The sequence below is a fragment of the Sipha flava genome, unplaced genomic scaffold (genome assembly GCF_003268045.1).
Source record: "Sipha flava isolate LNK unplaced genomic scaffold, YSA_version1 35a_pilon_pilon, whole genome shotgun sequence".
Lineage (NCBI taxonomy): Eukaryota > Metazoa > Arthropoda > Insecta > Hemiptera > Aphididae > Sipha > Sipha flava.
Window position 1 is genome coordinate 1493644 of NW_020273058.1, and position 16951 is coordinate 1510594.

The 16951-nt window shown below is 31.7% G+C and overlaps 3 protein-coding genes across 5 annotated transcripts in view; 2 read left to right on the forward strand and 1 right to left on the reverse strand.

Moving 5' to 3' along the window:
* LOC112687610 (neurobeachin-like protein 1) overlaps nt 1–16951 on the forward strand; it is a 113006-nt gene that overhangs the window by 77325 nt on the left and 18730 nt on the right. The window contains exon 35 of one of the 2 annotated variants that reach the window (XM_025560411.1): nt 459–2065. The exons of the other annotated variant lie outside the window; for it this stretch is intronic. Within the exon in view, the coding sequence (XP_025416196.1) occupies nt 459–1349 (891 nt within the window). The 3' untranslated portion in view covers nt 1350–2065. Of the gene's footprint in view, nt 1–458; nt 2066–16951 lie in introns of those variants that run through there. 2 annotated transcript variants of the gene reach the window in all.
* LOC112687615 (larval cuticle protein A2B-like) lies at nt 2514–4099 on the forward strand. The gene is made up of 2 exons (XM_025560416.1): nt 2514–2622; nt 3327–4099. Exons 1-2 carry the CDS (start codon nt 2608–2610, stop codon nt 3870–3872), a joined length of 561 nt encoding a protein of 186 aa, XP_025416201.1. The 5' UTR covers nt 2514–2607; the 3' UTR covers nt 3873–4099.
* LOC112687618 (adult-specific cuticular protein ACP-22-like) lies at nt 14182–16483 on the reverse strand. 2 transcript variants are annotated; one of them, XM_025560419.1, is made up of 3 exons: nt 16379–16456; nt 15530–15706; nt 14182–15136 (listed from the first exon to the last, which is right to left on the reverse strand). In XM_025560419.1, the coding sequence occupies exon 3, from the start codon at nt 15113–15115 to the stop codon at nt 14684–14686; it is 432 nt and encodes a 143-aa protein (XP_025416204.1). In that variant the 5' UTR covers nt 15116–15136; nt 15530–15706; nt 16379–16456; the 3' UTR covers nt 14182–14683. The 2 variants fall into 2 exon arrangements, with proteins under 2 accessions (XP_025416204.1, XP_025416203.1); XM_025560418.1 differs by lacking the exon at nt 15530–15706 and having other exon boundaries at nt 16379–16483.

The following is a 16951-nucleotide window of genomic DNA, read 5'->3' on the forward strand; positions in this document are numbered from 1 at the left end:
ATAATACGGAGATATTGGGTACTAACTTAAAAGTTTAGTTTATACAATTCGTATGTAATTTAAAATTTAATTTATGCTTCTTCCAATAATATCAGTAAAGACTATTTAGTAGCAAGGTACCAATTGGTTTTCTAATATATTATAAAAGACAATTTATTTTTCTAGTTCTAAATAACTAGTTCTATAAAACCTTGTCTGAAAATGTTTAATTAATTTATAATGCATTGTTTATATGATATCATATATATATATATATATATATATATATATGTTGCTTCAATATAATATAATAAATATGGTATACCAAAACCTAAATTATAGAGATTTCTAATCATTAATTACATTTATTTTCTCTGAAAATAAGATTCTTATTTCTAAAAACAAAATGTTATTACAGTTAAAGTTTTATAAAATTAAATTTCTTCTGAACTATTTATTCTATTTCGCTTAATTTTCAGGTTATTTTATTATTGCCCGCTCTCGCGTGTATGGTTTACGCTGAAACCAAACCGCTCAAAGGATTAATATTAAATCATTGTAAATTTTTTAAAAAACCTCATGTTAGTCATTTGTCAATCACTACACCTCTACCGGTAAAATCTACAACGCCAGTCAAGTTCATTCCCGTGGAAATAGCTTCTACGACAGAATCAACCTTGTATCCACCGGTTCCTCTTTTATCAGAAATACAGTATCCACCATATAATCAAGTGCAATATCCATCACAAAACCCTATTTTATATCCACCGCACCAAGAAGGAGCGTATCCATCTGAACACGAATGGCAATATTCGCCACAGCAAGAAGGACCTTATCTACCACAACCAGAAGAGCAATATCCAATACAATCAGAAGTACAATATTCACCACATCAAGAAGCAGTGTACCCGCCGCAGTATGAAAGTCAACGTCTAACGCAACAAGAAACACAACAGCCATCACAACAAGGACAACAGCCACTGGAACAAGATGAGCAGAAATCAACTCAGCAAAATGGACAACAGCCACCACAACAAGGTGGGCAACAGCCACCGCAACAAGGTGGGCAACAGCCACCACAACAAGAAGCACAGTATCCACCACAGCAAGAAGTGCAATATCATGCTCCATACTATCAAGGCTATCCATATAATTACAGACCATCTGAATTTGCTTATATCCAACCACAGGTGGGTCCGATCCAAAAATCTATTGGATCTTTCAATACCCAACAATTCCCGTACAACCAAAGATTTTACTATATACGACAACCCTATTCATACGGATATTACTCATCCCCATACTACTATTTACCACCAGCCTTAAACGTACCTCAAGTCCCCATTAGAGGTAGTATAAAATCTACTTAATTATTTTGTGTACTTAACATTTTTACCGAAAACAAAAATTATTAAAAACATTTAAATATGATAAATTGTAATACGTTTATAGGAATATTTTGGTGGCTATCTGAAAATCTGTTTTAAAATGCTGTTGGTTAAATCAAAATTATTTTGCAAACTCATACAATAGCCTATTTGTGTTTGGTGTTAGTTGATGTTATATTAGCTTTCATAATGGTTACTCCACAATTTGTAGGATAGTTTTTTAAATATATGTTTATATTTATTTATTTTATTTTGTCAAAATCAATATTGTTACAGTTCACTGTCCACAATGTTGTATAAAAAAATCTATAAAAAGAATGAGTGATATTCTTCAAGGTTGTGACGTAAAATAATCTAAAATTAAATTAAAACTGGAATTTCTTTTTATATTTCAATTAACTTACACAAAATGCTTTAAAAAACAAACTATTTTTTATAATGGTTTTATTTAATTTTTAACTAACATAATTTAAGTGTCAAGATTCAAGCTTTTATAGATCATAAGGTTTATTATGTTGAGAAACTAAATTAATTTTATTGTTTTACCCAATTTAATAGTACTTACTGCTTAAATATATTTTTAATCTATTTATTTATAAAAATTGTGTCGAGTATAATGTGCAAGTATATACTATTGACTAAAAAGTTTGTAGATAATTAGTATTAAATAAAAACATACTATTTTGTCTTAAAGAAAATTATTCGTTTTGCGTAACAGTTTCTAATTTTGGTTGGAGTATATTTAATGTAAGCAATCATCATGTGAAAAATATAAAAACCACAAATTATTCAATTGAAATATATTATTGACTTTAACTCATTAAAAAACAATTTATTGAAATGGAAACAAGTGTATATATAATATAAATATACACATATTTGTTTTATGATTTTGTTTGGTTAATTTTTTTTTTTAAATCGTAACAGTTTTTTTTGTGTAATACGGAGTGTTATTTAAATTACTACCTCCGTTTTTTTTCTATTTCATTTATACATAAAGACACAAAAGACGTGTCTTCAAACACACCGGATTTCACATATAATAAATTCTTATGAACTGTGAGATTCACCCGACATCTTCAATGTTAACGATCCAAGGTCGCCTGGATTCGCATGTTTTTGGATTTATCCGTGGGGATTAATCAGACTATATATACTTCGATTACTAAAAGTTTTGCATATACATTTAGTGTTTGGTCGTTAATCTGTTCGTATCCACATTTGATATTCTACACCAATAATGCAAGGAATTAAGGTAAGTACCTACATTTTAAACTTACACATAGAATTGACTGATTATTTTTAGTCGAACGATCCACCAAATTTACATATTTTATTTATAGTATTTCAATATATCATCGAATAATTTTAGTCATATTATTCTCTCATCTTTTAGTTTCGCATTTTATAACATTGTCCAGCCATTCATGCACAAGAAGCTCACGTGAATATCTCGATTTCGAGTTTTATTTCCTTTAATTTACCTCCGTACACGTAACCCACCGATTGCCAAAGAAATGTTGTAAAACGACCATTGCAAAAGCGCATATCGATCATTTGTCGTAAACGTTGAAAATCAAACGGTTTTATCCGTAAGAAACGTTCTCATAGCCTAGAATAACATAACGAAAACGTTACGCGCCTTTCTTTGCCTTATTTTACTCGTAATGTATTATAATAATGTTATATTTCCTTGTCGGCTTAGAAGACGCTAGTGCCACGATCTCCTGACCTAAGCATTTTATTATTATATTTTATTATTACATTTGTATACTGTCCTATGACTGGATAGTTTCCCTTCTCGCTTGTTCGTATTTGTTTTGTTTTATGTTATATCGTTTCCACAATTTGCTTATCGTGCGAAAAAATATACACATTCTAAATGTTGTAATTTTTAATGGAGAATAAAAATAAATAAATAAAAAATGTTATCTGTACTTATTTTCTCGTCCGTTGCAGACCGTCGCTCTGCTGTGCGCAGCTCTCGCCTGTGCTACGTACGCGGCCGAAGAACCGTCGGCTCCGGCGCAGTACGATTTCACGTACGCGGTAAACGACCCGAGCACGGGCGACCAAAAGGACCAGCAGGAGACGAGAAACGGCGACGACGTGACCGGCTACTACCGCACGTTGGACTCGGACGGCTACGTGCGCACGGTCAAATACAGGGCGGACGCGGTCAACGGTTTCACAGCCGAAGTGATCCGCGAGCCCACCGGTGCCACCGTGCCCGTGCCCGTGGCCGCGCCCGCCGTGCCGGTGGTCGCAAAGGCCGTGGTGAAACCGGTGATCGCCGCGCCCGCACCATACGTCGCTCCGGTGCCGTACGTTCCAGCCGCCCCCGCTGTCGCTCCGTACTACTACGGATCGTCCGCGTACCCGTACAACTACCAGCCGTACTCATACGGGTACCAACCGTACCCGTACTCGGCCGCGTACTCACCGTACTCTTACAGCCAGTACCCGTTCAACAGCGCGTACACCGCTCCGGTCGTCCGCAAGTGAAAATGCCGTAACCCAACGGTTCCTCGGCACCGCCGGCTCGTGTACAACGTACACAAACGACTTCCACGCTGCTTGAAGTCTCGCGGATTCGCTCGCGAAATACTTGGCCAGCTCTCTTCTGCTGTATTTTTTATCTTTTGAACAATGTATATTTTCTTGGTGTGATCTTACGTTTTTGAATGATGGTGTAATATAATAATAATAATTGAATAATGATGTACGATTAACAACGTAATAAATGTTTTTCCTTCATATATACAACTACTTGTGTGATTTTATTTTTATTTCATCTACCCTCGCTACAACAAAGAATATTTTGCCGTTATTTCAATTCCTTCGCTTGCAATAAACATAGTATGCGTGCGATGTACTTGTCTGTATTAATCATATGATATTAATTTTGATCTGCCCTAAGTTTGTTACGAGAAAAATAACGTATTATTAATGAACAACAAAGTATAAAATTAACTGTAGTTTAACTTAAAATCGTATGGTTCAGTGCTTATTGAACAAAGACGAATATCATGACATCATATAAATGATCCAATGATTGCATGTAATTTTTATATATATTATTTTACTTAAATATATATTGGGTTACGTAACTATATAGTTTCTAACACAAAAGGCTAGATTTGCATAGACAAAGTTAAAATATTCAACACAACAAAAACGAACCCTATTAAACACATACTTATTATATATTGAAGTGAAATAATGGTTGATGTGGTACATATTATTTTAATTTATCCTGGAATAATAAAAAAACCCAGCGTAAAATATAGTTGTGTAAAATATTATGTATGTTCAACAGTCTAATTTCAGAAAAAATATATGTTATGATTTTTATTTTTAACTATACAGTATCTGAAAAAAAAGTTACACTTTTGCTGGATAGTCGAATAAACACGAATCGATAATCCATTTGAAATGTAGTAACAAATAAATTTAATGTAAATAATATGAATTATTTTAAAGTTTAAGAATGTAAATCGTAGAAACTATATGTTAGTTTTGATCATCACCAATGATCAATATGCAATGGCACTTAAAATTTTTGATATTTTTTTCTAACAAAATTAAATTTTAGAAAGTTAAAAATAATAAGATATTTTAAAAATTCGATAGGTATATGTAGTCAAAACTTTTCTATTTATTTTCAATGTACCTATACATAGATGGTATTAAAAATAATAATTACGAAAAAAAAAAATATTAACCAAGTATAAAATTAATATTTATATTATTTGGTTGATATAACAATACATTTAAAATAATGTCGAATAATTATTTACTTCACCTTTATGAGTATTTTATAGAATTTTTCTTAGATTAATACTCATTATTTCAGAATACTGAAATGAGTAAATTTGACTAATTATGACTTTAATTCAAACTTAATATTTAGTTGAAAATTAATGAAGTTTACAGGAAATATTAATAGTAAATTATGGATGTGATATGTAAATATATAGAGTTACTAATATATTTTGAAAATCTTTTTTTAAAATAATACAGTTTTAATTTACGTAATTACGAATGTACGAAATTTTATCTTTAAATGCATCATTTTACATACTTATAAGTAATAACATAATTTAAAATATTTGATATTTATTAATTATACTTTCAATAAAAAATAACATAAAAATAATAGTAAAATTAACCCTATTTATTGTTTTTTTTTTTATCATTTTATGATCCAATGATAATTTTATATTATATAATCAAATAAAACAATTATTTCATATTTATATAGACAATACAACTTAGTTCTTATACATTTACTGAACTAAGCCCTATAAGTATCAGATGTATTTTATAAATCAACAGCTTTTAAACTTATAATCATATTTATTTCAAAAAATATTTAGGTAATCAGATTTTACATTATCGTGTATAAATATAATGAAAATCATATAAGCTTTTAGTGTTTATAATAATTATAAAATAATAATGGTGTTATGCGTTAAATATTTGTTGATATTTTTACAAAGACTTATTGATATATAGACTTCAATATATTTATGTTTTGCTGTCCTAAGCAAAATAAAATAATAAAATTGGTAAATTAACAAATTTTAATATTTTTTGATGTAAAAATTTGATACTATTTTTAAAGGAGTAAAATTGTCATATATAAACCAACAAAATGAAAAATTTACCTTTTTAACAATTAAAAACAAAACATTTGGTTGATATGTACGTTTTTTAATTTTACACTATTAATTTAAGTATTAAAATATGATTGTGAATAATTCGTGAATTCCATGAATAATGTTCATTAAATGTATGCGGCACGTAAGAATTTGTATACATTTTTTTATGTATTATGATTGTTAACCAGAGAAGTAAAGAATCATATCATTTGTTCTTGAATATATTTAAATTCGTTCGCGTGTAGAACTAAAAAAATCTGTACCAAATTATTATAATCAAATAGTATACTTGCGGTTGATACATTATGTATATTAATGTACCGATTTAATATTATAACGCTTTTTCCTTGTGCAGTGAACCATGAATATTACAAAAAAATGATTTAAAATGTTGTTTAAAATATTCATCTTAGATCATTTTTTATAAGGTTGATTATTTAATCATTAATTCGAAAAGAACGCGATGATTGGTTCCATGAGAATCGACTGCATTTCAAATGGACTATTAGACCATCCCAGCAGCATCTCCATTATAATTATTCAAGGTCGTCTGGATTCATTATGTTTTCAGATTCATACGTGGGGGTAATCGTGACTATAAATACACAGGGTACATTATATTTTGCATACACATTTTCACCCACATTGATTGTTCAGACGTTTAGCGGATCACATCCACAACATCACACTCTAACGACAATGCAGGATCTCAAGGTAAGTACAAAAAATTACACGGACCCCACCGACCGACGCGATCATGTTGCGTACAACACAATTCGCTGTCAGTCAAAGGTTATCTCTGATACGTTATTGTTTTTCAACAAGAAAAACTAGCCAAAAATCAACCGACGTGTTCTAATATTTTGTTGTTTTCCGTTGCAGACCGTTGCTCTGCTGTGCGCAGCTCTCGCCTGTGCTACGTACGCGGCCGAAGAACCATCGGCTCCGGCGCAGTACGATTTCACGTACGCGGTAAACGACCCGAGCACGGGCGACCAAAAGGACCAACAGGAGACGAGAAACGGCGACGACGTGACCGGCTACTACCGCACGTTGGACTCTGATGGCTACGTGCGCACGGTCAAATACAGGGCGGACGCGGTCAACGGCTTCACAGCCGAAGTGATCCGCGAGCCCACCGGGGCCACCGTGCCCGTAGCCGCGCCCGCCGTGCCGGTGGTCGCAAAGGCCGTGGTGAAACCGGTGATCGCCGCACCCGCACCGTACGTCGCTCCGGTGCCGTACGTTCCAGCCGCCCCCGCTGTCGCCCCGTACTACTACGGATCTTCCGCGTACCCGTACAACTACCAGCCGTACTCATACGGGTACCAACCGTACCCGTACTCGGCCGCGTACTCCCCGTACTCGTACAGCCAGTACCCGTTCAACAGCGCGTACACCGCTCCGGTCGTCCGCAAGTAAAAACGCCCTTACCGAACGCGTCCCTCGACGACCATGTACATACATAACTGCCACGCTCCCGTGAAGATTCGCACGGAATTCGTTCATATTCTCCTAATGTTTAGTCTCTGTACTTTGTTTCTTTGAATAATATGTATTTTATTGTAAAAAAGAAAAATCATTTTAAATAAATGTCTGCAGCTTTGAACAATACCTCGTATTATACTATTTTTATTCATTATTTTATTGACCACGTTCCATTTGACCGCTATCAACGATTTTTTTTAAATGTATACATATGAACTCCATGTATATACGGTTTAAATAATAATAAAAACCATAGTTTTATGTTCTATTGATTATACACACCATATAGTTTAGTTTATGTACCTACTTCATTTACTACGTACATTCGAATCCAACAAATTTTATAGTAATTTATAATATAATTAATAATTTATATTTATAATTTTATTGCGCTATGGTATGAGTTTATCTACAGATTCCCTTTTTGGACTGGTAAAAGAGAGTGTACAGTTAACTCTGTTCGTTTTCGTCTTAAATTATTGTTTGTTGTTTATTACATTTCAGCTTGCATACATTTATCGATTTAATGGCATTCATAAAAAACTGAACGGAGTGTTTTTAATCCTAACATTTTTATATTTTCCAGTATTAACTGTTTCTGTACTTTTTTTAAATATTGTCTATCTAATTCATCTAATTGTACTTCATTTGAAACCATATAATTAATTGTAGGTTAACCAACGATTTAAAACAAATGTACTTATATAATATTAATATGTTCTGAATGTAACGAGTAATGTATTATTTATTTTCTTAGTGTAGTAAATTCTTATGGAACATTTTGTATTACTTAGGAAAATAGACGTTATTATACAGCACAAAAAATATTTACCGAGTGTTCTAAAACCATTCCACACACGAGCGTTAATTTACGACCCGTTATTTTATAGTAATCACGATATTCACGATAAATATATACTAGTACATTTAATATTTAATTCTATTTAGTATTTGTCTATATTTAAACTTAACAACATCTAAGCAGATGAAAATACTGTTTTTTAGAGCTTACCAATTTTTTATTAAAAAAAAAAAAAAAAAAAAAAAAATGGAACAATGTTCATCCTTTGAATATTGACACGTCCTTCCAGAAGTGCATTTACTTAAATGTTTGAAAGTATCAAAAAAGATTCATTAAACTTTCGTATGCCATAGAATAAGTTTATTTTCAATAAACGAAATTAAAAGGTCAATGTCTAATCCTGTGCGTTTATTCTACATCTATTTTACTTTTAGCTAAATATTCATCTAACAACTTAATGGCTTTTGATACTTTATACACAAATGACGAATGAACGAATATTTAAAATCAAATAATAATCAGTCGCGTGTTTTATTACGGTGTGTGTTATCTCTTGTGTATCATTTTAATGCATTTCAACAGGAAGTTCTTATCGTGCGACATTTTTAACGTGCGGTAAAGTCAAGGTGCACGCGACAGTTTTCGAAATGTTAATGCATTAATTCTACGATGAGACACTCGTGTGTTGTGCTTTATTTATTTTATGTACTATAGACCGACAACACACGAGTGTCTCGATTTCGAAATCAGTCGTGGCACTATGACTTAATTTTTTTAAGATTTAATATTGCTAATCTAATTTTTTACGATTGCTTAATCTAATTGCATTCTATTATTTTAGGTCAATAAACTATTTTAATACTGACTTGTGTGTATTTATTATTATCATTCCGTTCAAGGTTAGCAGTAAAGGTTAAGTTTAAGTTTTTTATAAATTATTTGTGACTATAATATATTTTGATTGAGGAGATGATTTGCTAATTTGAGTGACATTTTATACCTCAATGAGCGAGTATAATTTCACGCAGTTCCTAAGTGCGTGTGAAACAATACGACCAATATTATTAATTAATGTATATATAAATTAAATATAGTTTTTATCCTTTGTTTATTTAAAATTGTCGTGCTTAATTGTTATATCAAAAAAAAAATAAAGTAGCTAATGCCTGGTGTAGATAGAGATAATACAGAAACAAAACATATACAGTAGAACCCGTTTAAGATGCTCTCCAAGGGACCAGTTACAAATCGCGTCTTAAGCGGGAAATCGTATTACGCGGGAACAAAAAATTTTATTATATTTCACAATACATCCATGTTATATATATGTTACCGGAAAAGATGACAATCAGTCCGTATTGACAATGACTAGTCAATAACGATAATGCCTGATTTAGTAAGGAATTAATGTCAATACCTAGTCATTGATAACAATTCCTAATAAAAGAAGGCATTGATAATAACATTAAAAATTAATTTAATATATTTTAATACTTATTAGCTATTTAGGATAAATCATAATCTTAATCTTTATTGTTACGTGGTAAATTACTATGACACTTGGAATTATATAATCTAGTACAGCGGTACCCAAACTGTGCCCCGCGAAGCCTTTGGTGCTCCGCAATGGTTTGCCTAGGGCTCCGTTCGTAACACCACAAAAAATTTCAAAAAATGCTCGTCATTTAAAATTAATATATATTTCATGAAGACTTGAATGTTCCATAATCAGATCGATCACCGATAAAGCGGTGTTGATATTTGTTTAAATGCAGATTTATAACATTGCCTAATATAATACGGAAATGTTGATAAAACTACGAAATATCCAACATTGCCTAACCTTTCCAGTCATTGTCAACAATGACTAGGATATACTGACAATTCCTGAATTTTCATCTTTTTCCGGTAACATATACATAAATTATATTTTTTACTTTGCAGAGTGAATTATTACATTTATATTACCTATTTCAAAAAATCGTCTATCTTTCATTGTTTCAAAGTTTTGATGATTTTTTGAATACAGGAAGTTTTCAATTTTATTAAGATGATGTAAAGTTTCGTCAGCATTGTCAAAAGATGGAATTAATCTTCTTAGCTGATTAACACGATCAAGAGCATTTGTTACTATTTGTTATTATTGGTTATCGTTATTATTAGTGAGGTATTTCTTTAAATTTTATACAATGTATATGTATATACAATATATTTTTATATGAACATCATTGACAATATGATCGTATTATTCGGGAACATAGGGCGTATTATCCAGAGTAAATTACATGTTAAATGTTGTTAAAATCAAGGAACTCGTAAAAATGAGCGTATTAGCCGGGAAATCGTCTTAAGCGAGAGCGTCTTAAACGGGTTCTACTGTATTTATACTAAGTTGGGTTAAAATTTAATAAAAAAATGTATTAAAATTAAAACATTTTATAAAAATTTATTTCCAGCTCAAGAGTTTTTATTGCTATATAATAACGTCTTTCGTTTATATATTGCAAGTATACATTTTATAAAGATTTTAAGCAAAATAAAACTTAAATAAAAATAAATTCTTTAATTTTAAAAATTTAAATCAAACACACACGAGTCACGTATATCAACAGTACCATATTAATAACAGACCAATTGATACCAAATGGTAGAAAACTAATGTATAATTACAATAAATATATAAATATATTTTTATAAGTTCAATATGCCCAATATAATATTTACCGACACCGCTTTGTAAACACACTACTTTGTTTTTAAAAATATGAAAAATTTATTTTTCGTTTCTGTGTTGACCTGGCATAATAGTGGTTTTTTGTAATTTCTTTAGTCTTAATTATGCTGTACCTATGAAACAATACGAATGGTTCAAAAATATCGTTAAAACAAAATTTACTGTCCATCATAAGCGTGTGCAGACATAACTAGCAGGGTAGTCAAACATAACACATTATCATTTAATATTAACAAAAAATTTGCATTCGTAACTTCATTTAACTTAAAAACTATATTTCTCCAGTATTCTTACATTTTTTTAACGTTAACTAATGTTTCGAAGTGGTTGAAAATAATATATTTATTTATTATTGTGATCATATTGAATATTTTGGTGAGGGTGGAAAGTTTCACAGAATAGTCAAGTACCTGACTACCCCGTGTGCACGCTTATGCTGTCCATATACATAAATTGATTTCATTTTAGTTTAGTACTCATAATATATATATACATATATATATATATATATTCTTTAATAAGATACTATGAAAAGTTAAATAATATTTTATTATTTTATTTTCATCGATGAACACAATAAAATAGATTAAATTAGATATTATTGTTCAAATATACTAAGCAACTTTTGATTCTATATTTTTATTTATAACTATTATTTATTAGTATATTATTGATTTCATACGTATAATAAAATAAAAGTATTATACCAAGCCTACAAATTTCATACTGATATTATTATAAGTGCAGGTCCGTAATTCAATTTAGCTATATGATTTGCATGCCAATTTAAAATACACTATTTAAATATACTTTATGTTTTTATTAAGTTTACTACTATTTAGTATGTAACATTTGTTTATGATTATAATGTAAATATAAAATTTGATAAAAAAAAATCTGTCATTTATTCAGTTACAACATATTACCACGATAGATAATAAAAATAGAAGTGTTTAAAATAATAAATTTTCTTTACAGAACTCTATTATATAATATTTAATAAACTTTAGAACACTGAAATTATAATATAATAATTACAATTTAATTTCTTACAAACGTAAAATAACGAATGGCAGAAAAATAATTCATGTTATCTGATATCTAATTTAATACTCATATACTACTCGTATTTTACAAGTAATAACCAAAGTTACGTACGGGTCTCCGGGAAAATATAAATTTGATTTGCAATAATACACACTTAGAATGTATTTCAATTATTAAATTTATCAGATTGGCAATTGGTCAATTTTCGTTTCCGGTTGCACCTACATCGAAGCAACAACTTTCGACTGACCGAGAGAACCTTTTTTTTTTTATAGTCATGACATATATCAATGATTTGTGAAGTGTGATGCGTCACAATAAAACAACATTAAGCTTACGACTTGATGCGTTTCATGACAATTAGTTCGAAAAACCTGTTGGGTTTCGTTTTATTTTTAAACGTTTCATGTTTGCAAACCTCCCCGTCGAATGCGGTCGCACTCGTACAACTGTGCCACAACACCTGTTACGAAGTCGTTGTATAATATCGTTACGGCTGGGAGTTATCTAATAGAATATCGCTACCGCCGGCGAAATATAGAAATAAGAAACTGCTCGTTCAAAGAGTTTAAATTAAAACGTATGATTTAGTATAGGTATGTTTAATTACAGCGCGCGACACGAATCCATAATATACTGGTACGGCGGGTCGGTGCGGCGGTGTAGACCTACCGGATGTGAGTTATAAAATAGTTACACCGTTTTGATAGTGTACGACGATATAATGATAAACATAGTGACGCAGGTCACTATGTTGTGGCGTCTGTTCGTAAAATATTCGCTGTATACCTCGCATTAACTGAACATTGCATCCGGCCCTAGACGGTTTGGCTCGAAATTTAACTTTTTTCGAATTGTATATGTTTTGTATGTATAAAGAGTTGAAATGTGCCTCATCTATTTTGTAAAAATCGTTCTTTTCGCAACACGTTCGCTTCATACAATACATTCGATCCGCGAATACCGCGATATTATTAGCACTTAAATAAATTAAATAATAAAAATAATAAAATAAATTCAAATAACGAAAATAATTATTTTACTGTTATGTTACTAGATGTATACATTCGTAATCACGCCTTATGATCTTAAACGTTTTATATTAATAGTAATGTAATTTAAGTAAAAACCTGCTCTCAGTGTTATGAGTTTGTGACTTTGAACTTGATATCGGCCCATAATACTTAGTACATAATATCGCATCTCCGTGGTCAACAACACATACCATCTCGTGATATTCGTAAACAATGCACGGTATAATATAATGTATATATGTTATACGAGTATTTAAACAATGATTTAACCAGGAAACATTGAAACGTCATAACTGCTTGAATTCACAACATTCTGTACAAATGATCTTAATGTATATGTCGTAGGTATATAGTCAAATCAAATAAAGTTAAATGCCTAGTCATTTAATTAAATTACTAGGAATATGATTTGATTAAATTCCTATTTCATGTCAGGCAAATAATAAAAAAACATTTTGTATTGTTTTAAAAATTTTAATTTATTTTCTATCAGTTATTTATTGCTATTTTATTCATAAAAAAGCAATATATTATTTATTAAATGTAAAACATGTTGGTATATGAAATAATATGTATAATTTCATGTTCATTATTACTATTGTTTTAAAAATGAAATCATAAATATATACAGGTAATAACTAATTAGATATGATAGACATAGATGATAGTACGAGTATATTGTGTACTCTATAGTCAGTATGATTTGACTATATGCCTAAGACATATATACGTTTCGCTGTCACTCGAAACTCGACTTAATTTTACGCGTTTGCTTTCTATAATATTGATCGGGTATTTTCTGTTCAAGTTTTTAAATACCAGGTAGAAAGACTTAAATTATAAGAACTAGGATATTGGGTTTTGTTTTTACTAAAAATTCCAAGAAAAACATATGTATGATTGTAACTTGATATATTTTTTAAAATAATAATCAACTTGAACAATAATAATTTTCAAATAAAACTGCGGTGACATATAGTAAAATAATTATTTGATGTCAAAAAAAACTTGAACACAAACATTCGAGTGAACAAGTTGTACATTGTTTTTTTTTTTTTTTTTTTTTATCAATTTCCGCAGTAATTTTTAAGTTCTGCATTATTACCCACCTACGCACAGCATGGTCGTAAATGTCTGCAGTGATTTTTTTTTGTACTCGTTGTCACCGCGCGCACGTACGAGTACTACGGTGTAATATTTCCAGTCGTATTACCTATTATAAGTGTATTGTAATATTTACAAATGTAGTTCGCAAGACTATGTACTATATAACCGAAGAAAATTATTATTATTTACAAAAAAAAACCAAAACGAAAATCGATACAGACAGTAAACAAATGCAGAATAAACGGGTGTATTTACATTGCACTACAGCGAATCACTGCGTCGTAGTGCTGCGTCGTGCGGGGGCGGTAATCGACGCACATTCGACGGGTACGCGCACCACGTCAACACGTTACAGGTGCCTTACATACTAGTCGATGAATGTTTCGTACGGAAAAAGGATTGTTAGGAATGCAGTAGGCGCTTGTAGATTATTAGCTCGGTCAGTGATGGCGCTGACCGTGCACGCCGAAGTCGAAGTCCGGCTTCTTGCGGTCCACCACCGCGTTAAAGCCGCTGTGCTTGTCCGCCTTGTACTTGACCGTGCGCACGGTGCCGTCCGGCTCGACCAACGTGTAGAACCCGGTGACAACGTCGCCGGTCCTCGTCTCGTGTTGGCTCTTCACGTCGCCCGTGTGCGGGTCGTGCACGTCGTAATGGAACGAATAGTGCACCGGCTCGTGTTGGTCCTGCGAGTGCTCGTCGTCATGTTCGCCGCCGCCGTGCACGAGGTATTGGTCCTGCGCCACCGGTTCGTGCTGCTGCTGCTGCGCTTGATGGTAGCCACTGCCGCCGTCGTACGACGAAGTCTCCTGGGCGAACGACGAAACGTAGTCGGTGCCGCCGTACGGCAAACATTGAGACCGCGTGACCATCAAACCGAGCGCAGCGCACAACTGCAGCAGTAGAACGCAATACGGACATATTTTAGAGAATTATTCTGCAGGAACCCGTCCCCCGTCCCCCCTTCACCAAAACACGTGTACTTATCGACCTTAGGGTTTTAAGTTTTTACGTGTAGATCCGTTTAAATATATTATATTTACATATATATTATCAATTTATTTTGAAATATGTACCTCGGTTCCAAAGACTCGTTAGGATCTATAATAATTTAGATTTGATGTAAAGCTTTAAGGGTTCTGGGATTTATCACGTGACTTCAAGCCAAAAACGAAAAACCCGATAAGAAATTTAATATTGATGTGATCTTGTTCGAATAATTTTGGGGTACGGTTCAATAATAGGATTAGAATATAGTAGAATTAATAATAATGAGATATACATACTTCGAACTGTGCTTTGGAAAGAGTCTACTGCACATTTTTTAGATTAACTCGTTTTATCCTGAATACTTCATATTTAGCCCGTTATTACCTTCCAGTAACGAATCATCTGAATTCAGTACATCGTTGGCTGGTCGCTTACAGAAATTAACTATACATTCTTAAAAAAGTCGAATATATCTAAACAACATAAAATCGTAAACTTTTATGGCTTTTTATTTCTAATTAGCTTTAAAGTTCCTTAATACTCTCTCTATCAATTATTGTCCTTCTTATCTTTATTTTAAAAATAATTATATGTAAAACGATTCTACGGAATTTTCCTCATCAACTCTTTATATAACACTTTTTCATACACCTTAAAACAATTATGATATTAATTTATTTTATTTTCTCATCACATTTCTTAAAAAATATTATAATATTTATATTTTACGTTGCACCGTAAACGGAATGCTATCTAGCGATTAGGTGTACCAAAAGATCATTGCGTATGTGATTGAACAGGATAATAATAGTGTTGTATCGTTGTTGGACATTTGGTTTGCGGGGAAGATAATTGGTGCATGGACGTGAGAACAGAAAGAATATTTCAAAAACTGTTGCACGTGTTTGCGAATATCACGAAATAATTTTGACGATTTATCAGATTTAAAAATAACTAGCATAAAAATGGTTTTAGAAAGTTCTTCACAAAATGAGCATTTATTTTTATACAGTAAAGTACCCTCAGTATTACTGTCTACCGAGGTCGATATCGAAAAAATTGTGTTGATATTCGAAAACGAAAATACGCGTTAATAATGTTCGTTAGACTTATTAAATGGATAAGATTAACATAAAATCACTTACTACTATAACTGCGGAGGAACCGTTCATCGTGGCGTATTTCTTCGGCGGTTGAACAGCATTGGATGCCAGACATGCCCGAGTTTTTCTTTTTAAACCAAAAATACACCGGAAGACTTATTGTTCGGTGAAAATACGAAATTACATAAAGTTGTAACATAATAGTAATAAAAATAACGAATAATAGCTAATTTATGTTTATACAAGAGTTATATGTGTATCGACATGGTACTGTGATCGTTTTAAGTATACGTGCTACACGCGTATGGTTTAATTACAGCCATTCCTAAGTGTGATAGGGACCTGCGTAACGCTCTCATCTCGCACCACAAGATTTTATCATCGTCGTTACTATTATAATGTGTACCTACGTTATATTATTCACTGAGTAAACAAACTGTAATAAAATTTGAAAACGCACAGTCGAATCGTATTATTCGATCTTATCAAAGTATCGTGATTTCTTTGTTTGTTTCTATTCATTATTTTTATCTGGGTCTTGTCTTGTGTTTTTTTAATTTTTTTATTACATTTATTATTTCTAATATTATTATTACTGTTGTTGTCTTCGTGTGT

Excerpts from the sequence above, each read along its gene's own strand:
- LOC112687618 (XM_025560418.1), bottom strand. The coding sequence starts at position 16,405 with ATGAACGGTTCCTCCGCAGTTATAGTA. Across the intron at positions 15,137-16,378 it reads GTTCCTCCGCAGTTATAGTA|TTGTGCGCTGCGCTCGGTTT; the intron begins GTAAGTGATTTT and ends CTACTGCTGCAG.